At 38.5% G+C, this 25,327-nt stretch overlaps 1 protein-coding gene across 2 annotated transcripts in view; it reads right to left on the bottom strand.

The window, feature by feature from the left end:
- Positions 1 to 25,327, bottom strand: part of RORA (RAR related orphan receptor A) — a 683,527-nt gene that overhangs the window by 140,312 nt on the left and 517,888 nt on the right. For both annotated transcript variants that reach the window (XM_023532539.1, XM_023532540.1), the window contains exon 2: positions 22,307 to 22,336. In XM_023532539.1, the coding sequence (XP_023388307.1) occupies positions 22,307 to 22,336 (30 nt within the window). The remainder of the gene's footprint in view (positions 1 to 22,306; positions 22,337 to 25,327) is intronic.

Here is a 25,327-nt window from a genome sequence, read left to right as displayed (position 1 = left end):
GTATATATACACTCACACACAGACACACAAAATACAGTGCCCCTTCAGTTAAAGGAAGTACTTTACAGCTTCTCTTTGGTATTTCTGGATTGCCAGCATCACTACTCTTGTGCTTTGAGGCCATTATTCAGTAAAATAAGGGAGACTTGAACACAAGTACTGTGATACCATTGCAGTCGATCTGATAACCAAGACGGCTACTAAGTGACTAACAGGCGAACAGTGACTGCAGTGTGGATATGCTGGACAAAGGGATGATTCACGTCCCAGGATGGAGCTGGATGGCTGAGATTTCATCACACTACTCAGAATGGCATGCAATTTAAAACTTACGAATTGTTTATTTCTGGAATTTTTCATTTAATATTTTTGCACCGTAGTCGACCTCAGGTAACTAAAACCACAGAAAACAAAACCATAGAGAAGGGGGGCAGCTATTGGACTGCTATCCCCATTTTGCAGATGAAGCTCAGAAAGATTAAACAGGCTTCACACAGCCACGTTCCCCCCAGGTGGTGGTGGAGGTGGAAGCTGACCCCCTGATGATGCCTCCGAGGCTTCTGGACTTTTCATGACACTGTCCTCTTTCGGTAACTTTCAGTGCAGACTCTGATTGTATCTGCCTCTCGGGCCCTATTTTAGCCACCCTGTCTCTCTTTCTCCTTTTTTTTTTTAAAAATTTTTATTTTTGCCTCTGATATTATATTTCTTGCTGTTCGTGGCCAGATTCCTCCCTCTCCAAGTTGGTGCTCTTATTTGCCTAATGTTATAATTCATGTTTCAGATATCCTAGGGCATCGTTTTTCCTGTTTGAATGTTCATAACTACAAAGAACTTTAGGGACAATTAAAATCTCTACAAGTGCATGAATTCTACCAGGAGACTGCCAACCTTTGTAGCCAACACTTAAGATGAAGTGGCTGCTCTTCCTCTCCCATAAAAGCTGCTTCTTTGGATAGCTGGGATTTAGAAAGTCTGTCATTTAAATCAAAGGAGCAGCTGAATAAAGACTTGTCGACAAAAGTTTCTCACAGGCTAAGGACAGAGAAGACTTATTTCTTCCCTTGCAAATAAAGATCTCAATATATTCATACTGAAATATGGATAATGCCACAGTTTAGATGAGTACCCTAAAATGTTTGATGACATAGTTAATGTTCTGTTTTCAAGGTAGAGTTTTATAAGAGGAAGCTTTACTTTTTACCTTAACATAATTTTAATTGAACAGACATTTTGTCCATATTCTATTTTACAAATTTATTTCCGCTGAAACGACATGGCTGGAATAAAGCATCAAAAACAAACAAGCAGACAAGCAAACAAGCAAAAAACCTACCCCACTTTTTCCTTGCTAGGCAACTGGAACCTAAGCATTTTGAGATTAGGAATGCTATGTACTTTGCTGTAGTGGGGTGAAAAATGCCTGTTCTTTCCCAAAGACAGCTACATCTGAATACTGGAACCTGTGACTGTGTTATTTTAGATGGCAAAGGGACTATGCAGATGTGATTAAGTTAAGGATCTTGAGATGGGGAGGTTATTCTGGATTATCCTGGTGGGCTCAATGTAATCACGAGGGTCCTTATAAGAGGTAGGCAAGAGAGTCAAAGACATGGAAGGTGATATGACTATGAAAGAAGAGAGATAGAGCGAAAGAGAGCAGAAGATGCTATGTTGCTGGCTTTGAAGATGGAGGAAGGGGCCATGAGGCAAGGAATACAGGTTGCTCTAAAGTTGGAAAAATCGGGAAGCAAACTTCCCTCTAGAGCCTCTCAAATGAACTAGCCCCACTAACATCCTGATTTTAGCCCAGTGAAACTAATTTCAAACTTCTGACATCCAGAACTTTAAGAGAATAGGTCCCAAATTTATGGTAATTTGTTACAGAAGCAACAGGAAACTAATAAACTTATTTATCATTTATTGCATCTCTTATGTCCTGACTTGTGCTTGACATATAATATGGACTTAAAAATTAATGTTTACTGAATGAATTGAAAATGTAAAGAAAGGAACTCATGAAAATGGAATGTACCCAAATCATGGCAACACTTTTTGGTTTATAAAAGTCGCTATTTCTAAGGATGAGAAGAACATTTTTTTTAAGGCTCAGCTGGGTGTATGATTATCTAGTTCTACATGATGAGACTGCCCAGTGTTTAGGCAGCTTTGTATTAGCCTGAACTTCAAGGCTAGCAAGCTCTTTCCTGGCAGCAGGTAGAAGTGACCATAGGGTATGATAAACAGCATTTAGAGGCCAATTGCTTTAAGAACACCTATTTAGTGCTTCCAGGGACTCAAAGCATCAAGGAGATGGGGAAGGAAGAAGAGGCAGCACCCTTACTGTATAATACAACTAGCAAATACCAGCACCTTGAAGAATGTTTGTTATATAATAAACACTTGACAAGGAAATGATAGAATGAATGATATTCAGACCCAGTGTATAAACGTGACCCTCTCATCCCCTTCCCAAATCTTTCTATAGTAGAAGTCAATCTTCTACCATCTCTGCCTTTTCTGCCTCCCTGGAGAAGTTAATTTTAATCAGATTTTACTCATATAAACTAAAGAAGAGCAAGGGAAAAAAGATCACCCTCCAATCTCAGCCACAGACACACATACCTGTCAATATGCTGCATGTATTTTGGGCACAGGGACTGCAGACCACAGCAATATATCTTACCTTTTCTGAGACCCCCTTGCTTGCCCAATTTTTGCAAGTCTTTTAGTTTAAAGAATAATAAATTAAGTCATTCTAGCTGATTGAAAAATAGTTCCCCTAAGGAACTTAACACTTAATGGTTATATTCGTGATTTACAGTAACTTCTCATTCAAGATTCTTTTAGATTTATCATAGAGGTAAAAGCAATACCTTCTACCAAAATGGAGAAATTTATGTGATTCATTTTTGAGATATAGGAACAGAAAAAAATTAAAGATAAAGACTGAAAGTAACTCCAGTTCTCCTAATTCAAGATCTGGTTGACTCTTGGAATCATAATTTAGGAAGAGAGAGACCCTGGGGATTATCTAGTCCTGCTTCCTCACTTCGCAGATGAGGAAAACTAAGGCCCAGATGGAGTTTCCCACATCACACTGGCTGGGAAACAGAAGACTCAGGACTAGGGCTCAGGCCTTCTGAGTCCTGAATTCAATGTGCATTTCCATCCACCTTGTTTCATTAGCTGATGGTACAAGGAGTTCTTGAGGCACACAAAAATGGACACCAATCTTGCCCTTCAAGTGTTTCCACCCTAGCAGGGAAGATAACACATGTATATAAACAATTCTGACACAAAGTAAACAAGGATAAACTCTATACTAGAGGGATAGATTAAAAAGGAATTTTTAAATCACTGATCTCAATATTATTTTTTCCATTTTTTACAATAATAATCAAACTTGTAAAATAGTGAAATTCTTCCTTTTTTTCAAGATTCCTCTAAACCCAGTACTTGGACTATAACTTAGTTAAGGATTTCACCACAAATGCTATGTGAATATCTGATTTGAAAAGTAAACAACTGAGCCAGACCACACAATGAGCATTGGATGAGATTTGGGCAGGTGTCTCTCCATCTGCCCAGGCAAGCCAAACCAAATGAGGCACTGGGTCAAGAAGGAAGGAAGAGTAAAGGATAAATCCATTGACCACCACCCCAGGAGGCCAAGAGGCTCTCTCCTCTTCGTGGCTGGCTCTAAAATAAAAATAACACGCTCAAGCTGTGATAGAGGAAAGGTCTTGGTTTGGAACCCAAGTACAAAGCATTCGTAAAGAGAGATTATTACCCACTAGAGACTCTCTTTTGGGTATAATTAGAAGAAGAGAAAGACCATTGAATAGTGGGATTTGTGAGAAATATGGGTCATGTGTCGGCAGCCCTACTTGCTTGCAGAATTGGCTTTGTGGGTTGGCACATAGCACTGTGAATATTAGAAACCACAAATCTCTAGAGTTTCCTGAACAAATAAAAGGCCTTGTCTACGAATTGCCAGGTTGGAGGTTGGCTCATGAAAGAAGCCCCTGGATCACCTCCCAAGCTACCTGTGCATTTCCTATTTCTCATTCTCTTCCTCCTCTTCTTCTCTTCCCCACCTTCCTCTCCCTCTCTTCTCATTTTGGATATGGGCATCTTAGTGGGCTTAAATGTAGCGTATGATGCTTCTGCCAACCCCCAGAGGAAACGGGCCCCTCTATGACAAAGATCCACCATCAGTTCTGGACAATGGAACGAACCATATTTCAATGAACAAAACCAAGGGAAACTGATTCTTTTGCCCCTGGAAGACTAGAATAGTTACCCCTTCAGTCAGATTATGCTCCATTTGAAGGCTCAGAAAAGAAATAAACCTGCCGATATTAATAACAGAGCCAATTCTGGAGAAGCTGAGCCAGAGTGGGGACCCTTTGAAAACTTTTTGTGAATCTGAAATAGAAACCAAGTACTTCTTTGTTTTCATTTGTCCAATCACAGACCCTTCTACAGGATTCTTATTGTGAGTTCTAAGTTAAGTAGATGTCTTTTGGAAGGTATAATTTGAGGGAAAAAAGAAAAGATGAAATGAGTTTTCCAAATCCTCAGGATTAAGTACACCGTGGACAAAGACAGATAACCACGCTTTTCTACCGCATGTACCTCCATCTGGAATGTTCTCTCAGCTCGTCCTTCATGCTGTTATACTATTGGCCAGATCTTTATCCAAGGTGATTTCCAGAAGCCCCAGTGAGAAGCAGATCTTATGTCATTCCTTAGCACTTATATCCAAGGCACTTAGATTATGCATCTGTGTACTTTTCTCTCTGTATTTCTACATCCTCTAAAAAAAAGGGGGTGGTGGTGGTGGCGGCGCTGATGGAGCCAATCTTTTCTCTCTCTATCCTTCATGTCTTCTCCATATTAGGAGGTCAGTAAAGTCAGGAGGGTTCCTGAATGAATACATGAAATCTATATTTCTTGGGCATCTGACAGATAAGAGAATCCCAAGTTATGAGCAATGGGTAGGAGAGAGCGCCAAACCCTTCGGCTGCTCTCCCCACAGACCGCACCAACAGGACAAAGTCCCATCTCTATTTCTATTTTCCATCTCTTTTTATAATACTGTTTTTAGGACCCAGAGGCGTGCTCTTTGTAAAACTCTTGAAAAGACTGGGTAAAAATTATTTTATACACTCCACTTTGATCCTCTACTTTATCTCAATGAGCTGCTATTAAGTAAGGCTATAAAGAAGATAAAGTTTAGCAGAGAAGTTTGCACTTAAGAGATTTCGACCACAAACGCTGAACAGGATCCATTTTTCCATCTGGAGAATAATGTCCCTATTTTAATTGTGACATTTGAAATTTCGGCTTAAACTACTAAAGGTCTTGGGAAAGGCCTTATAGAAGTGGCTGATGGCCCTTGTGGAATCACCTGGCCAAGGGTATCCTCCCGTCAGCCTAGATTGTCACTTGAGTATATTGACCTGTCCCTGACAGAAGGTGTATGGAAGCCAGAGGAGGAAGAACACACTGCAAACCTACTGCAGAGCATTAACAAGAAAAGAATTAAAAAGGATCACTTCTGGGACTTATCGCACAACTTGGAAATGGTGTTCAATAAAAGAAAAGATAATTTGGGGCCACACTACTTGGAATGAACATCTGACACACTGTCACTGGTCTGGATTTAGAAAACTGCTTTGATCCCTAGAGAGTAGATTGTTAATGAGTATTTTAAAGGACGAGATTGAGGTAGCATGAGAGAATCAAAAAGGGTACTGGTTTCAAAGGGTGCCAGTCTTGCTTCCATTTCTGTAAAGGCAAGTGGCACTGACTTTGAACAAGACATTTTATACCTCCCTGAGAAACGTCCTCATCTAGACTATGGGAGGTGGGGCCACCAGATTAACTATCTGGTCCTCTCCACGTCTGGGCCTTTATGACCATAACATTGAAAAAACTTAAAAACAAGAGCAACTAATGCTCCTACCTTTTTCCTAGCTGAAATGAAGGTGAGGGAACCTAATTATAAAAAGGTAAATTTTTTGTACATGTATGCTAACAATTAATGCATAATTTTTATAGCAATGTATGGATATTATGTAGTCTAAGAGATCACTATCAACTTCCTAAATTTGATATGCTCATCGGTGTCACATCTTTCTCATTAAGTACTAATTTTCCAAGGTGGTCAAACCTCCGACGTAAAAATAATCATCTTATAAATCAGTTAACAAGAAGGTAAAGAAAGTGAACCTATTAAAAAATTTCAACCTTATGCAAAAATCGAATAGTATAACACACCTCATAAACTCTTCCCCCTCCCCTGGTAAAACAATATTTCGCCATTCTGGTTTCACCTCTTCCCAGGCCCACCCCAATATACTTATTTTCTGAAGCATTTTAAAGTAAATCTCAGATATCTTATCATTTCACCCATAACTTTAGTTTTCATCTTTAACTGACATTAAAAAAAAAAAAACCAGTATCACGCCATTATTACATTTGACAATATTTAAAAAATAATTCCTTAGTACTATCAGCCCGTATTCAAATTTCATCAGTCATCTAAAAACACTTTTTTTTTTTCAGTTTTTTTGGCTTGAATCAGCATCTTAAACAAGGGCAGAGGTGAAACTGATTTCACCCTATTCTCAGTCCTTTGTCTTTTAAATATTTTTTTTAGATGCAAACGTTACTTAGACACAATGTCTCTGGAACACAAAAAAATGTGAAGGCCAATTTCATCGCTACTAAATATTTCATTATTTGAAAGGTCTGAGTCTATGAATCAGATACAAATGTAGTTAAAGTCTCAGAACTGGAAAAATATCAAGTAATTCTCATAGTTTTCTCAAAGGAATACATGATTTAGGCAACTTTAACTACATTTTTTAAAGATATTTTGTTTATAACATTCCCAGGAAGAAAAAACATCTAACAATCCCAGCAGCCTTTATTCTACCCATATAATAGCTGAATTTCCTAGACTGTATAGCAGCCTAATAGCAAATGGAACATTTTTATTTGCAGCTTCTTCCCCACTTCAAAAAAGGGGCTTTAGGCTGAACAAGGCGACAATGAGGCCAGCTTTGTAAATAGGACTAAGAGCTCTAAACTGTCGCAGACTCCGACTTTTAGGAAAGAAGAAAGTGAACAGTTTCTCCATTCAGCCTCCATGAGGCCTCTCTACTAACACACAGGCGCTGCTGTGACTCATAACTAGAAATACTGTTTTATAACATCGGTCTGTTTTGTAACACTCATAGAAACAACAACAAAAAATAAGACGATTTAGAAACCCAAACCAGGCCCTGCATCTGGGCACTGGTATCAAGATCTCAAGATGTCAGAGTGGCTATTTAATCCAGATAAAGTAGGCAAGGCCTTATCCCTTTCCTTGGCAAGAAAGTGGAGGCTTCCTGCCTGCTGCACATGCCCACAGGAGGAGCAACCATGAATTTAATTTTCTTAAAACAGAAGCATTTTCAGACTTGTGTTTTCCTGGACAGCTGCCTGGTGGCTGTAATACATAATAAGGGCGTGTAATTGACAGTAATGTGAATCACTCACTAAGATTCTGGCAATAAAAAAAAAAAATATAGAGTTATTTTTTTTTCCAGGAAAAAATTAAGGAGCAGATTCCTCCTGTCCATTGCAAATAGCAATTACTTTACATTTCAGCTCATTAGCTACCTTTATACATTAAAAAAAAAAAATCACTATAATTTGCACTAACTATCAGCATATGTTGTAAAGAAGAGTGGTTGCACAATGCATGTAATCGGATGGGATGGGTCAGACGTATTCTGTGAAATGGCAAATTTAGATGAGTTACTTGATATAGCATACATGGGATTCCTCTCCCAAGAGTGAGTTACTGGACACTGCCCTCTCAATGATTTTGCCACTCGAAAAGCTGCTATCTGTCAGGACCTTGTAATTATTATGGTAATACCCAGGACCAACTGATCGAGCTGCCATTGACATCCATGGGCAGCTTCCGAATGTCTTTCACAAGGTCTCAGGCACAGGGATCTCCAAAATAATGGCTGGGGATTTTCCCAGGTAGCTGTTGGAACCATGGAAGCTTTTAGACCAGGTAAAGGGTTTCTCTAATCTATTAATTCTCTTTGAATAAGGGAAAGAAGAATATGAATGAACTTCACTATCAATCTCAAAGGGCCCCTGTTTTCCAAGGCAGACACGCAGAAACTAAACCCTGGAAAGCTATGAAACTGAATTCCATTTAAATAAACCCTGACTCCACCTGAGCTCTACAGGTTCACATATTTGACTCAACCTTCAGCATCTGTGAAAATGGAAAGCCCGTGTTCATATCTGCAAGGTGTTTCAAGCTGCTGGTTCTGGAGGGAATAGGGGTATTCTGAACTGTGAAAATCTCAGAAACACACACACACACACAGAATTTGGGGCTTTAAAGTATTGGTGTTGGCGTTGGGGAGATGTACTTTGAACCAAAGTGCAAAGAGTAGAAACACTTAGCTTTTTCCCTCCATAGAATACTTTATGAAGACAGTTTAGATTGATCTTCTCATGTGGGATTTCTCATTCTTAGAAGCAAAATTGAAGTCTAATTTCACTAAATGAGAGATTACATCGAGATTTTGAGAAATGAAACTAAAATTCTTTCTGTACTTTATCTCTAATTACTACCGAGAAGCTTTTTCTTCTATGACAGCAGTTGGGGAGTGGGATTATAGGCTCATAATGGTCTCATTTGGACAGCCACCACTTAATCTCCAACTTAATTTTGAGCTCACTTGCAAGTGAGGATGGAGTCCCATACACCACTAAAAAGAGAGACTTATCATGTACGTAAATAAACTCTGAAAAATATTTCGGATACTGTATCTCAATTATAAGACAGTAGCAGACTGTCAAAATCTGGTAACATGTAATATGTATAACTAGTCCCTCTTGCAAGCATTCTCTTTGTTCCTATGTGAATTCATTTCACATGGGCCCAAAGAGTTGGAAATGTGTTATTTATTTTTTTGATTGAGAAAAATGTGTTAACTCTCTGGAATGTCCATGTGTGGAAAAATAAAACATTATATGGAATTGTACACACATATGATTTATAATGCACATATCCAGGACCAGAAATTCTAATGAAGAACCTTATTCAACAGAAAAATTTTTTTTTTTTCTTCAGCATTTGCAATTCTGGTATACTATAATGCTGAGGCCAAGCATGTATTTTATTAGCTTAAATCCTAGCTAAGCAATAAAGTGTGTGTCGTTTCAAATAAAGAAAATATGTTTCTCACAAAAGTTAATTTAATGTCCATCTTACAACCCCTCTTACCCCCCGTAATGATACTGTGGAATGCCACTGAAGTCCTTCCCTTCAGGATTGAGGTCCTTGTTTCCTTTGGGGCCTGGAGTGTTGCCTGTCAGCAGCTTGTGCCTGAGACTTGCCTTTAACTAAACGGAGATGCCCTGTCCAAGATTATGACCTTCCCTGGGGGCAGCTGGCACCCAGTGGCTAGTTGATGCATGGTAAAACATCCAGCTCCCTTGCCTCAATTTGGGACCTTTTTCAAGGGCTATTCCTGTTTCTGACCTCTCTGAGGCATCTAGGGAACTCAGGCTGCAACTGATGACAGTTCAATTTCTCCTGCCCAATTCAGCTTCCTTCACCCGTTGTAGGTGTTGCTCCTAAGAGCACTTCTCAATCAACTTTCTGTGTATAAATCTCAAAGTCTCAAAGTCTACTCTCTGGAGAACTCAATCTAAGATATCCATTTATTCAAAGATACTTTAGTGGAAGTGACAAATTAGGAATAATGATGAATTTGAAATGAGAATATGGTAGAACTTCATTCAATGTGAAGCAGACCCAGCCTAGTCTTTATGCCAACAGGTTGATTTCAGAAGTTTTCTGAGTCTGGCATTGCAAGGTGAGCTCACTTAATGGGGATCATACAAGACACTTTATGATGAGGTTTTACTGTTATATTAATATAGATGAGTCATAGAGAGAATGAAGACCCTTCCGCCACATGCAGAATGTTAGAAGTTGGCTCTTTCATATTTCATATTTCAGGAGCATATTAACCCAATCCTCTAGAATTTTTCCTTATAAGTGACACTCTGGGATAGAATGAATAAAAGCTCACTGATCCTTAAAGAGTAGCTTAAGCACTAGGAGAGTCTGTGAGAATGGGACCCATATTGGTCATTTTATTCATTAGAAATCTAACTTAAGAGAAACATCAATAGAATCTCAGGTAAAGCAATTTAGGGCAATAAAAACATATTCTTCTAAATGATACTATCTCCCAGTGGCTCCCATAATGAAAATGAGAACATTATCCCGTCTCTCAAATCACCCCAATTATATGCAGGGTTAGGTAACTTACACAAATCAGGCCATGGAAAGTTCTTTGATTTAGAGATATCTGTCAGAACTCTTTTTTTTTTTTTTGAGGGGGGTAGAGGGGGAAGGTGGTTTGTATGTATGTGTGATGGTGTAACCGTTTTTCCTTTTTCAACCTGAAAAACCATAGGTTGAGCTGCCTTCTAGGACAGTTTCTACTTTGATTGCACTTTGCTGTGTGAAGCTGCAGCACAAAATGAAGATAGCTCCTCTCGCTGTGTTATTAAAGACCCCCATCTGAGAAAGAAAAGGGATGAAAGAAGCAATAAGAGGTGATGTTTCGATCAAAAATCAACTTCAGAGTCCCAAAAGATCTTCTTAATTCATCCTGTTCTCATTTAGCTTGCTAATAGATGCCTAATGAGAGAAGAATTATTGTGAAGCTGAGAAATCTAGGATTTAAATTTCATATGAAGAAATGGACCTTGCATTAGAGGCAAAGGACATTTATTCTCCTATTATAATAATTCCAAAATGCTTTTTGACCTTGGAAATAAAAAATCACGGTGAAAGATAGAATTGGTTAGGTCATCGCCTAAGGAGGCATAAAAGGCCACCAGGAAATAAATTAAAATTAAAATAAAAATAGATTCTTTTATTGGGTCACATCTCATCCTCTCATTTATAAGTAAGGTTTCCACTAAAGGAATTGATACTGCTGGGGATAATTTTGCTCCTCTTGTTTTGACTCACGAAAAAGTTACAAATAAAAGTAGTGAAGAAGCTGCGCATAAGCTTAAGAGACAGAGGAGTCCACAAAAAAAAGACAAAAACCATGGTTATGTGCAGCTACTTATGAAGTGGCAACAGTTTTGATATGATTGGTTCCTGCTAAGTTAAGGAAACATACTTACATTCCAGATTAGGCAAATTTAGCAATGCCATATGTACTGACCTTAAACAAATAAATGTCATTTCTTTCCAGAATTTCCCTTAAGATTCAGTGAGTAATCTAGGATTATCAGAACATATACTTCCCAAATTGTTTAACATATAAGGATCACTTTTCCTCTACAGACCGGACAAATACAAGGTATTTCCCTTGGTAGAATGTACTGTCCATTCTTGAAGACTGGCCAATTCTTTTCTGTAGTAGGTAGTTTTCTCCTTTGCATTTAAATAGGTGATGGTGGTAACTGAAAATGTCTCTTTCTTTTTTACTCTATAAACTTGTTTATCTGGTTTATAAAATTCTGTATTGATAATGCTAACAAATGGTGTTTAAGAGGTCGCTCGGAAAAACAACACGTTCTTCATCTTTAGAATGATATACAAGTATTTTTAAACCTTTTAAATGAGATTCTGACTTAAATCTTACAAACGCCTAAGGGAAACTTTAAAGCAAGCAGTCCTGAAACTAAGCCTCAAAATATGGATGGTAAATTGCCAGACATCAAGAAGCCCTTTGGGTTGTAGTATCAGTTCCCACTAATACAGTACAAATCTCACAATAAAGTTTCAAACAATAAATCTCTGTTCTTCCTTATAGTTGTTAACAAAGAAAAAGTTATTATTTTTCCCTAGCCTAAAATGTGCAAGCAGAGTGTCGGGTCAGAAAACTGTGCAATTTGTGTCGGCCTTTGGTGGAGCAGTAAGACTTCTACAGGTGCAGGACCTGGCGAAAGACATTCCAGGACAAACAAGACATAGGAGGAGCAAAGGCACTGAGGTATGCCCATGCACAGAATCTTCTAGGCACTGGTCACTGAGGATGGCAAAAACTGCCAGCATAAATAGAAGTCAAGGAAGGAAAAAGCAGTGGAAAGATTAAGGCCAGATTGTGAAGGGCCATGAGTGCTGCATTAAAAAGTTTAGACTCCTCAGGCACTGGAAAAGCCTAAAAGGTTGTTAAGGAGGCAGAATAAGGAAATCCTACTGACAGTGGAATTCCAGAGGAGTCGATAGTTATTCTTCTTTTTTTATTTGAGGGAGGGGTGCAGGAACTGCTGCATGTAAAGGTAGTATTTTCTAACATACCTGGTCTCAGAGATCGGAATTTAGCCGAGGCATGTTCTGAGCACAAGCTTGGCACACAGGAATTCTTAGCACCACTAGACGAGACTCTGATCTCTCTACTGAAGGATTCACAGTGGTCCCTCTTACCACTGGTGTTCTGCTATCGTCACGCAGCAAAGCAAAAGGAGTGCCAAGCCGCATCTTGAGTACTCAGCTTGGCAGATTTACTGCCTGATAAGCCTTAAAGTTAGAAAAATATTTCAAGTTAAATCTGTCACCAACAGCTTTATATGGTTTGTTGTTTCCTGAGTTGCCAGGTCACTGAGAGACCAAGTCTGAACTAGATGTTTCCAGTGGTGAGTATTGCTGACAACTGCTCTATCATTTTTTTATGTTAAATACACTAGCATATTAAAATCCTTTTCAAGCCTAAAAGCCAAGCCGATGATGTGAACAATAGGAAAACTGATTTTTTTCCCTTTTACTTGCCTCCCTCTATTAGAAGTCTTTGAATTTATGCAGTGCGCACGGATAGCAAAGAGTGCAACACTCATTTTTTATTATTTGATTCCTCTTCATGACAGACCCTTGTGGCAGGAAAGCAGAGAGTTTGCAGATAGGATAAATCTAGGGCCAAAGAGATAAAATAATTGAAAATCACTGTTTTGATGGAATCAGGAGCAGAGTTAGCAATAGTACTCCCTGGCCCCCACTCTCCACGGGAAGCCTGACAGGCTCGTTCCCACCGCAGACTTAAATGTTTTCAATCCATGTAGATCAATTCGATGCCCGAGCCCCGAATGACGAGCTAGACTACCAATAATGCCTTGCACAGAGTTTTAAGCAACATTATCAACCAGAGTGGGACTTGTGTCAGTTAGACTTTGTCTCCTTAAAAATCAAGAGTAACAGTGGTAACAGAGAAGTTTTTAACAAGGAGGAAAACCCTAGACAGTTGTCTCTAAGATTCTTCACCACAGCTTCAAGGACAACCAGGAAAAGAGCTGCTATTTGAGGCAACTTCATTATAAAATCATTTTTAATAAGCAATCTTAACAAAGAGAGGGAATACTCTTGTGGAGAAACCCTCCAGGGACCCAGAGGCTGCCCAGTTAAGTTATTAGGAAGTTTCACACAGGGGACCAAACAGATATTTCATTGGCCTCGGGGGACAGAGTTTAGTTTTCACCTGTTCTCTAGGGGCACTGCTGTTATCTCGTCTACTAACAGCACAGACTGGTAACAGTCAATTATCCCGACGCCCCAACTTGGTCAGGGAAAGTGAATTTTCAGTTTCGTCGACACAAAAAGACATGGTGTAAGAGAGACAGATAAATTAACGTGATGTGGTTCATTATATCCTGAAGACTTTTATGAATGTGCAGCCAATGAAAATGCCTTGCCTGGACCTTAGTGTTCTTTAAGTGAAAGAACAGAAACCCATTCTTGGAAAATTAAGAAACACCAACAAAGAGAAAAGGAAGTATAATTATCCTCTTACTGGATTGTTCAGTTCTGTGAGGGGAAACGATTCTTTGTGCTGATGAGAAAATAATCATCACTGCAGTTTACTTGGCCTACCTAAAGTGTGAGCAAGATTTGAAATCTGGGGTTCAAATTTTATAAAGCTATGTGTGGCTGAGTGAAAAAGCATCGGAAAGATACAGGTTTCGAGTGTATTACAGTACCTCTAGCTGATTAGCAGTGCGGATGAAGGAAAGCAAGGAGAGCCATTAGCCACGCAATTCAAAGTGCATATGTACTTTTTGAGTTTCACTGCTCGGTTTCGTTCCTCTGATTTTAATGAAATTGCAAGAACTGGTCTTACAATTAGACCTTAAAACCAGGGAGATGGAGAAAAAGTGAAACACTCTCTTTCTTTAATAAGCAGAACACCCTTCTTTTTCTGGACTAGATCTTACCTGCTCAATGAGCACTTTTTTTTCTACACAGTTAGATTAGTGGAAAGGCCAGAGAAGAACCTCTAGCCAAGGATAAGAATTTTGTCTGAGTTCAGAGAAGAGACTGAAGTATGGAACATCTGACTCATATAACACTCACTAAGTGACAGTGGCAATAAAAAGAATTGTTTACAGGTTGCTGTATTTTTCACACACATTCTGTGGCTCCCCATTGGTTATGAGATAAAACTAAAATCTTATCTCTGTTCTTCGCGTCTTGTCTTTTCCTTGTTAATACTCTACTCTAGTCAAACAGGTTGACGCTATCATTCCCCAAGCTCTTCGCTGATCTGCCTCATCATATCTAATCCTCCCTACCCTTCCAGATCAAGCTCAGCTCACCACTAGTGTTCCCAGCTCATACAGACAATCCACCTTGAATCACAGCCCTGCATTTTCCTGCAATTATTTCATTATTGAAAGTTCTTCAAGTGGGTCTGTCCTTTCTCTTTAGATGCAGATAAAACCATTGGAGAGTAAGGATTATGAGTTAAATTTTCTATACAACATCGTGTCTAAGATGGGGCTAGGCACAGAGCAGAGGTCAGAAATATTAAGCTAATAAAATCTGACTCCCTGCCTGATTCTCTTTCTACAGGGATTGGCTGTGGTCTGCTTTCCAGCTTTCTTTCTTTAGATCCCTGTATTATAGGTATCTGGATTATCTACCATATAACCTCCTTCCTCTCTCCTCCAAAAAATAAATTAAAAAAAAAAAAAAAGAAAAAAAGGATCGATGGATGAAGTTTCTTTCACTGAGTCCAAACCTTAATCTTGTACATTCTAGCATTTTCTGCTCTTCAATATGCCTTCTCATTATTATGCGTGGCTGTTAATTATTTAAGACATTAGGAATGAATGCCTAGGAGATGAACAAAGTAAAACAGGGAAAGCTCTATCACTCCCACATAGGAAAAATGTTTCCCCAGAGGTGGAGTGAAGAACATTCTACTGGAAGGAATGTTGGGTAGTCAAAGGAAAAAGCATAATTGAATAGCTTGGAAATGAAACCTTAGTCACTATAATGTGCAAATATGGACATCAATTATAATGAAAAAGACCATGTGACTACAAATACAGTAACTTCCTGGTGGTGTAGTTGATAAAATTAGTGTAAAAAGTTTCAATTAATTTATAAGGAAAGTAAATGTAAAGCAATAACTTGCTTCAAATTTCAAACACATCAGCACCTCTGCTTCTCCTAAGCTTTTATTCCTTTGCCTCCAGATCCCAATAAAGAGAAGCTGATGTAATTGTAAATCTGGTCTTAAATTCAGGTATGCTTAAGCATACGCAAAACCTAGATATTTAATTCTTTTATGTATCCTTTTGATATATATTTCAGTTCCCTAGGCATTCTTTGAGCTTTCATGGTTTTGTTTGTTTTTGGTTAGGTTTCAGGAAAACCACAGTATCCTGAATCATCCTACCTCATCGGGGCAATGAATTACCGTGTTGGTCTGACAAAAGAATAATGCACGAATTTATTATAAATGTCATTAATGTACATTAAAGGCTTTGTTAAGGTGGAAGATGGGTTCATGCTGTGAGAAATGTTCATTACTGCTAGTGTGAGGAACGGAACATAACTGCCTTAGAAGCAAAAGTAACCACTTTGAACTATTTTTTTTTTTTTTACGGACTCAGTTGAATTCTATGAACAATGACGTTAAGTGGATGCCGGTTCTTTGATGAATTAGGTTATATTGTTGGTTTGCCAAACTTAGAAGTCTTTATAGGTAAAATAGTCATGAAGTAAAAGTCAATTGTAGGAATGATGGTGTTATAGTTGGCTTTCTTCCTATCTTGTAGAATGGAAGGACCACTCTAAGTAAAGAAGTTCGTCAAAGCAGAAGTGTTTAGGCTCTGTGGATTGGCTTTAAATCCTGGCTCCACCTTGTACTAACTAGTTGTCAGACCTTTGGCCTCAGTTTTCATCTACAGAGTAGGGATAGTAGAAATTACGTACCTCACAAGATTATGGTAAAGATTAAATAAATTAACACTCATAAAGTGCTTAGAAAAGCACCTAGCACTCAGTAAGTGCTCCATAACTATTACCTAATGTTGATATTGGAGATAATGATGTGGCACTTATGTGCATACAGGAGACAATCTACTTTATTTTGAGTCCTGGCTCTGCCCATTATCAGCTGGATGAGTTTGTAAATTTTTTTACTTCTCTAAGTTAACGATCGCCCAGATTAGTTTTCTTATCTAAAATGGGGGTACACATACTGGACAAAGCTCATAGAACTGATGAGAAGATTAAATGATATAATGCATATAAAGCATTAAGCATAATGTCTGAAATATCAGACATCCAACCTTTCTTTAAAGATCAATCCAACCATGTGGAAGAGTTTTATTAAATATATAATAAATCTATCGAGTACACACCAGTACCTGGTTGGCTAGGCACTTTTGTTTTCTTTCCGGTAGTAGTGATCACAGATTTTAAAGAGCCATTCATCATCTCAATACACCTTTTTGAACCCTTGTTATGAAATGGGAACACACACACTTTTTGTCCAAATTCAATTCATAAATCTGAGTTCTATGAACAGAGCAAACTTGAATCAACTGGATGTTCTGATGGAAACACTTAGCTAAAGATTCCTTTTTAAAAAATGGAATTTACAGATTCTCATCATAAACTGTGGGTTTTAATACTATGCGAATCTTCTACCTTGGAAGAACAGACTGGCAGGGCCAAGGCAGTCTAATTTATATCTTAATATAATGAGACAGAGAAATCCTGTTAAGCTCAGGAGGGCTTGGCTCTAGTCACACAGGCCAAGTCTAAACCAGGCAAAACGTTTCCAGACAGTACAGGGGGAGTTTTACTTCCTTGGGCTGGTTGGCCTCAAAGGGACTAAAGAGGTATCACTCTGGGTGATAACGGATGGAGATGAGCAGGAGGGATCATTTTCTAGCACTTATGGTTAAATCTTCCCCTTTCCCTTTATTGCTTGGATGCTTGGATCACAATATCAGAGTCCTGGATGGTTTCTCTAATTCTTTTCTCCTCTCTCACACTTCCAGCTTAGTCTGCTTTCCAGTCGTGAGCTGAAATGATACCCTTGGCATTTGTTTTCCATGACTAAGTGTCCACCCCCACTCCCCACCAGTCTCCACCTTTAATTTAGTCTGTAAGCTCCTTGAGGGTAAAGAACCTGACAGCACGTAGTAGTTCCTCAATAACCGGTTGTCCATTGGTTAGCTGTCTAAGAGGCCAACACCTGTATTTTGGTCATGTCCCATCTTCAGCAAGCTTAATGTCCGAGATGGCCAGTGGCCTTAGCAAGCTAAGAAATGAATCCTCCGGCTACTTTGTGAGTACTAGGTTACCCCTTTTCCTGACTGTTCATTAGTGGGCACATAGGATATAGATGAAAGTCTACTTAAAGAACTTCAGTGTGGCTTCTTCTCAGGTCTGTCCTAATGAAACACCCTGCCAGCACTTGAAATTATAATTGCTGTGAGTCACACCATGAGTCACATGGGTTGTCACAGCAACCCATTAACTATATAACCAAAGCACCTTCCATTAGCTTTGCCAAGAATGGTTCCTGAGTTTTCCTGGACTGTGAAAATAATGTGGGTGAGCCCCAAATTTGGGGTTGCTAAGAGTCTAAAATCAAAAGGAATGCCTCAAGGAAAGGAAAGGAATGCGAGAAAATAAGGTTATTCTAGTTCTTGGATCTCCTGAGTAAATGGCAACATTTGTGACAAATTGTTGGGTTGGTTTTGTGATATCAACAAATGCCTAAGGAGAGGGGGCGGAGGCCTCAAAACTAATTTTCTCTAAGTCAAATTCAAAGCCAAGTCTCTAGGGGTGAAAAGTGAATACATTAACCTATTCCACTTTAAATGATTGCAATAAACACTTTTTCCTTTTACATATACAAAGAATTATTTCTCAAAAAACTACTCCGATTTGTTCTAAAATATTTTTACTATTGAGAACTAAATCTCTTTATAAATAATATGGTGTTTTAATTTTATATTTTAGGTATTGGCCTGTTGTAGCCAAACATTTGGAAATGTACTAAATTACCTTTCAATGGCAATTTGTGTTAAAATTAAAATATTTTGGAGGGTTCGAAAGCATATTTTCTTCTGTTATTTATTGGGGGAAAAGTGACATTAAATTGGATAAACTCACACATTATCCTGACTGCTTACTGAGTAACCTATAGTTTTTACATGTTTGTAAGTGCCTGAACGTAGAAGAAAGCAAGCAAAACAGACTTACACAAGAAGAATAAGGAATATAAACAAGGGTGAGAACAGAAGTGACAATGGTTTGTTGCCTCTGGAAGCAATCCAGGGGCTCACAGGTATCTTTTAAGTCTGAGATGTGGTAGCTGGTTGATATAATCCCTAGGGTTTGACTTTATGATGCTAAACTTCCTAGTAGATGGACGTAGCTAAGATGATGTGTTGCATTTTTCACCTCCATATTTGTCATATTTTAACATTTTAGTGAATGCAGAACTATCCAAGACAATTAAATTAAGAAGTCAGAGCAAACGACCAGTTGTCTTTGGCAAATGATAAAAACCAAGACAGCAGCTGATTCCAAGAAAAAGATACTTATCCACATGGTACTATTTCAGCAGGAAAGAGATCAGAACAAACTTGTGGAACGCCAGGGCGAAAGCAATCTTGAAAGTGTTCAACTAAATACAGGTGCTATATAATCGCCACAAAAATTAAATTGAAATTCTATACCACAGGGCAAAATTTCTCTAGTATGTTCCTGTCTCACAAGTAAAAACTCCCCTTTATGTTCACACACCAAAAACCAACAGCAACATTTCCTATCAACAACTGAAGAATCAAAAATGTAAGAATTCCTTGACTAATTGGGGCATGATGACTTTGTGCTGGAAGCCTCAAAGCTTTGCCTTTCCCCACTGGTCAAGTAAAGTTAATGACAAACACTAAAAGTGTTTGTTCTCTTCTCAGGAACTCAGGAGAATCTGAGTTCTCCAAATACCATGCTTGTGGATTCCTCTGAAGCTAACAATCAGATTTCCTTTCCTGAAAATTTCTGGCTCAACCCACCCAAACTTTTTTTTTTTAATAAACAAGCCATACCTGTGCATTCCAGATAATAAGGTGGCCTAAAATATTATCATGTGTCACAACTATTCAGGTTCATTTTGTAGTTCTTGCACCTCAGACTGGTGTACCTGTGAGCTGGTCTGATAATATTTTCTGCAACTGTACATGTTAATTTGTAAATTGAACAACCTCTCTGTGAGAGCAGTTAGGAAACCCAGGTCGAAAGCGCTAATGTGGAGTGACTTCAGCTGTCAATGATTATGTAGTCAAGCCTTGACCAAGGTTTCTAGAACCCTGGCTAAAAATGGAAGTCATGAAACAGTACAAAAATGAATTCACACACTTCGCTGGTAGTGAAACTTTTTGAAGAACAGATGTCAAGATGATTTAAGAAGAGCTGGAATTTAATGTCTTGAGAAAACTTATAGGCAAGTTAGGACAGTTCAGTTTTCAAGAAAAATCCGACAGATGCTAAAGAAGTCATTTGGATTACTGTTATTAGGGAAAGCACTGGTTGATTTTCTTCCTCCTCACAAGTTGTGGGCCCTATAGAGATGCTAAGATCAGAAATAAGATGGGCTGTCTGCTGAGCTTGGTGACAAAAACAACCTCTGTGTTCAAGTGGCATAAAACTTTCACTAACTTGGACAATTCAATTTCTTCTTGGCATGTGCAAAGTTTTGTGTCAACTGTCTATAGGTGCTATTCTTCCCAGTTTGACTGGGCCATTTTATTTTGGCTCCTCCCCCAAATCATGAAAGTAAACATCAACCAAAAAACCAGGATGACTTCTGATTTAAATCTTTCTGTCAATTTAATATTTGGATTACATAAAGGGAGCTTTTCTACATTTACTTAGTGCTTAATGTATAAGAATTTTCCTGCTCATTTTCCTAGTTGGGAAGGCAATAAAAATTCACCTACTCTGCTATATCTTGATTTCGTTTTAAAGCAAGTATACAGATAATGAAGTTAGTTAAGCCTTCCTGCAAAGCCAACCTGGTTATATTGCCTCTTAGTGGAAATCCAGTTTTTCCTCACTAGCCACCATTCTCATGCTGTCACCTAAATCCTTCCATGAATTTAAATCCAACCACAGGTTATTATTTCTGCAACAGACCAATGAAATTATTCTCAGGGATGACAATTCCTTGAAGGTCCTTATAGATGGACAGCCTATATATTAATGAACGTCTATGGTCTCTGTCTCATTAGTTGAGGGATACTCTTTGTATCTAATGGAGTTGAACTAGTGGTTTTGTCTACTTATCCAAGAGCTAAGTCATAATGCCAGTGGTCAGTGGCTTTCTGTATACTGCCAGGTGGCTAGGAGTCCATACCCCAAACTACCATAAACAGTAGGCACAATCATCCGCCCCTGTTCAGGAGAGGCCCAGGACTGAGCTAGCAGAAAGACTGAATTACTTACCACCTCTAGAGTGGGTCCCTCCAGGCCAGGGACGAGCTCATGGGCAAGGCTGTGCAAGGAAGCGCTCTGTACCATGCCTGCCCTGCGGATATACAGAGGACTTCAGTCTCCTGTACTGTCAATCTCTCAGTCATCATGAGCTCAATTATGCACCGACAACAGCAAGAACAACAACAACGACGACGACAAAACAACCCCCAAAAAGCTAAGGGCCACAGACTACCCTGATGGAGGGACAGCCAACGGGAACTGTGCACTGAAAGATGGAGGTGCTATCCTGATTATGTGTCCATTACAGGCCTGATCTTTTCATCTTTCCTCAAACAAACATTCCATTGAAGCCCATGGGAGAGCCACGTGGAGAGACGGCAAGACTGGGCCCTAAAAGTCAGGCAACCATCAAATTTGGTGTTTAAATTTTGTTTTGTTTTGTTTTTTTGTTTGTTTACTACAAATACAGATAGACAGACAGACAAACCCAAGAGCAGGTTTCAAGAATCAACTGAGGCACAAGATAAACTACTTTGATATTACACAGATTTTTTTCCCCCAAATGTTTCACATGAAATAAAAAAATATTAAAGTGTAATTAGGAAAATTTTGGGGACATGTCTTTGTCAACCCTACATTGTGCCATAAATATTCCACTGCTTGCCTTAGAAGGATGCCCAACCACCTCTCATAGGTAGCACATATTTGTGGTCTAAAATAGTTATCAAATTCTAATGACACTATTAATTCAAAGTCTAAATATGCTAGTCAAGTACAATGAAAATTGGCTGCCTGCATCAATGACATATTAGTTTCATCCTGAGGTTCAAAGCACAGTCAAACATCATTGCTCAGATTGCAAATCACAACACTTTACATTGACGTGAGTTTGTAAACTTATGGTACAGTTTGAATGAAGGCAATTGATGAAAGCAGTTAAACCTGAGAAGTGGGAATGAATACAGAGTATAAATCCAGCACACATTTCCACATCAAACTACCGATGCCATTAACCAGGGCCCTTGTAGGCCACACTCATGGTTGAACAACAGCGCCTCTATTTCCAGTCGGTATCTCTACTCCACAGACACAAGTACAAGACGGCCTAAATCATGAACTAGTGGTGAGGAAAAGGAGACCAAAGTTTAAAAGTAATCAAGGTAATGTTTCCTAGAAACATACCCACTCTTCTAAGAAGGATCCAGAGTAGGGGTGACCAGTAAGTAATTAATTGATCCTCCAGGCTAGATTGTATGATTTTTCTACAGCTTAATGGCTTAAACACTAGATTCATCAGAATATGGCTAGACTCTCTTTAACACACACTCAGTACAAACAGGTGGAAATGTACCACTTCCAACCACTACAGGTAGAAAAGTATGACCTCTGTTGACCATGGATCACAGCTGAAACATTAGTTAATACTTGAAGGGTCACAGCAGCCAGACATATGCGAATTCCAACTCTTCAGAAAACTTGGGACAAGAAAAAAAATGCATTACTTACATGTATGTGTCTTCTTCGTTACTGAGATACCTAGAAGAGACGAAATAATGACAAAGGTAAGAAAGTGTGCTGTCCGTGTTTCTTGCAATGTACATCATTCACAGTATACTAAGAAACACATTTTGTTCAATGGTGATGTGAAGGCAAGATTAGTCTTAATCTTACATGGCAGCGTCTCAGGACCTATCCCAGGTTAACGCAACCATGAATGATAGGGACCGTGAGCATCACCTACTGGTTTAAGAAGTTCTGTGGTAAAAAGAAGCAGCATGGGTAGTAATTAAACAGGGAGAGAGAAGATTCTTATTTTTTATTTTAAATAGGGAAGATGATCATGTTTCTAGGCAGAGCAGGGAAGATTTAAGGCACAAGAGAATGATGCCAACCTACTCAAACCAGAGTGAGCTGCACAACAGGGCAATTAATTTGCTATGGGGATTGATTCTGTGTTTACTTTTTAATGAAAATGACTCTTCCTGCTCACATGAAGCATAACTTTTAATGGTGAGGGAAAATACATCCACAAAATGTACCTATCTCTCTGTACACATTAAGGTCAGAAGAATGACTACAGCTTCTCTATAAATGGCACCAAAAGGAACACATACTATATGAAAACAGGAGATTTGTGAGTCAGCACACTTGATGTTTCCAAGATGATTTACAGAGAACAGGTGAAGAATGGAACTAAGCAAGATTTGGCACATAAGACCACATAAAGATAACATGAACGTATGCTTCAGTGAAAACAGTACTATCTCTGTTTCAAAAGTTCTCCATTCTGAACTCTTTTTGCTTCATTCTTCTTGGGGGATATTCTTGAGACTAAATAGGCTCAAAGTTATAGAACTCTTAAAAATTTTAGCCTGTGACTAAGAACTGTGGTAAACCTTGAAATTTTTTTCTTTCAAGTTATTAAGAGATCTATTTAACCCTCCTCTGGAAAGTAAAAGTTGTTGAAAAATTTGGCACCCACATCAGACCTATTACTTAGCTGTGGAACAAATAGTACAGGGAAGAAATCCTTTATGAAAATCCATGGTAGACATTTTTTATTTTAAAAGTTAGTTCCAAAGTTGTGTGCCAAGACCAAAATCACACACTTGTTCCCCCCACAACTTTCCAAAGGATTTATTTAGGGAAGCTGAAATTACATAGCCCAACTCAAATTCTTTTTTTTTCCTTTTTATTGAGGAAAATTAAACTATTGTTTTTCATCATGTTTGAGTTGGCTTCGCAAAGTGAAGTTAGAACCTTCTGCAAAGAGCCTTGAAGGCTCACTCACATGGGGACTAAAAAAGTGTTGCAGAATTTTTTGAAATAAGCTTGATCATGAAAAGGGAACTTCCACAACAGCAAGTGAGTGAAGTTTAAAATCTAAATACAATCTGCAACTGCAGCTCATGACACCAGCACCAATAAGTTGATACATTAGTGCTCTTTCAGCATTATGAGAGCTATATGTGTACTTTCCTTAGAAAATAATGCTTCCTGTAAAATCACTTTGAAGAGAAAGTGCTTATGCTGTCACTCCTGATTATTCAGAACCTCCACGCAACTGGATTTAACACAGCCCAAAACAGACCTATCTATATTCGCTGAGTGTGGAACTATTTTCTCCTGACATCCAAAGGCCTGATGAAAATACCACTACTTTGACTTTTCTACTTAAAGTTATTATACAGCGTGATGCAGTGTTCTCGTCAAATATTTTCATGATGATTACATTGATAATAGATTTTGAAAATCTTCCCAGGAAAGCTGCCTGATCTTTGAGATCACAGTAGCACGGAACTAAAACTTCTCGTTTCTGTCTCTGGGAGAAAGTGTGACTTCAACAACAGTACACACTTGGCCCCTCAGTTTTGCTTAACTGTCGATTAGCGATCAATAGAAATAAATAATTGGAGGATGCACCTGTGTGTGAGTTGCTAGATGCAGCAGATAAAATACAGGATGCCCAGTTACATTTGAATTTCAGATACCAATATATTGTTCATCTGAAGTTCAAATTTAACTGGGCAGCCTGAATTTTATCTGGCAACTGTAACGTATACAAACATAATGTAAATTTTATCTATTATATACAATGAAGAACATATCGATCAATTAATAAATGCATTTTTATGGAGAAAGGATTAAAAACCTATACCTCTCATAAAAGCAATCTTTTAAAAAAAAGTATTACAACTCCCAATTATGGAGACAGGACTGTACATGATATTTATTTTTATTATTTTACTTAATAGTCATTATGAAGGCAAAATTCTATTTCTTCACAAAAAGCAAACAAATGAAAACAATGTAAATATATAAAAGATAAATTTAATGGAACGATAAGAACATTTATTGGAATTCCCTTCCTCCTCCTCTCACCTAAAACAATTGTGATCACAATAACGACTTGAATTTGTGTCATTCCCTTCTCTACAGCTCTAGTACTTCATGGTAACTGACTCCAGAGCAGTAAAAAAAAAGTGAAAAACATCTTTTTCATTTCACAGATAGGTCAACTGAGGCTCAGGGAAGTTTTTAATTAGCATAATAAAAAATTTTTGTGGAAAGTTAATACCTGACCGGAAGTGCATCCAATGGCACATATTTAAAAACCCTGGTACAGATAGTGCCTCTCAAAAGAGTAAATATTAAAAAATATATATTTACTCCCTGGAGCATAGCACTCAGCAGTCAGCTCTGCAATTAATTTAAACCTATAGGGCCCTATCCCCAAGTCTGTGTAAACCAGGAAGCCTCAGCAGAGCTTAGGTGAGAGAGGTACCCAAAGAAAGAGGAGGCCTGTGTGTCCTAGTTTGTGATTAGCAGGCATTTCTTCACCCTTAAATGTAGTGAGGTGGGGTAGGTCTTTCCCTTTCTCTTTCTTCTCATTTCCCCAGAGGTTGCAAGGTACCTGTCTTTCTCACCATAGAACGCATCCAAAATGAGATCGCAGCAGTCATACGTTGCCCAGATCTTCAAGCAGAAGAGGAAAGACTTATACAAACCTAGTGCTATTAGTAGCAG

Source organism: Pteropus vampyrus, unplaced genomic scaffold (assembly GCF_000151845.1).
Source record: "Pteropus vampyrus isolate Shadow unplaced genomic scaffold, Pvam_2.0 Scaffold85, whole genome shotgun sequence".
Classification (NCBI taxonomy): domain Eukaryota; kingdom Metazoa; phylum Chordata; class Mammalia; order Chiroptera; family Pteropodidae; genus Pteropus; species Pteropus vampyrus.
The sequence above is the reverse complement of the archived record's forward strand: the minus strand, read 5'-3'. Positions and strand labels throughout refer to the sequence as shown.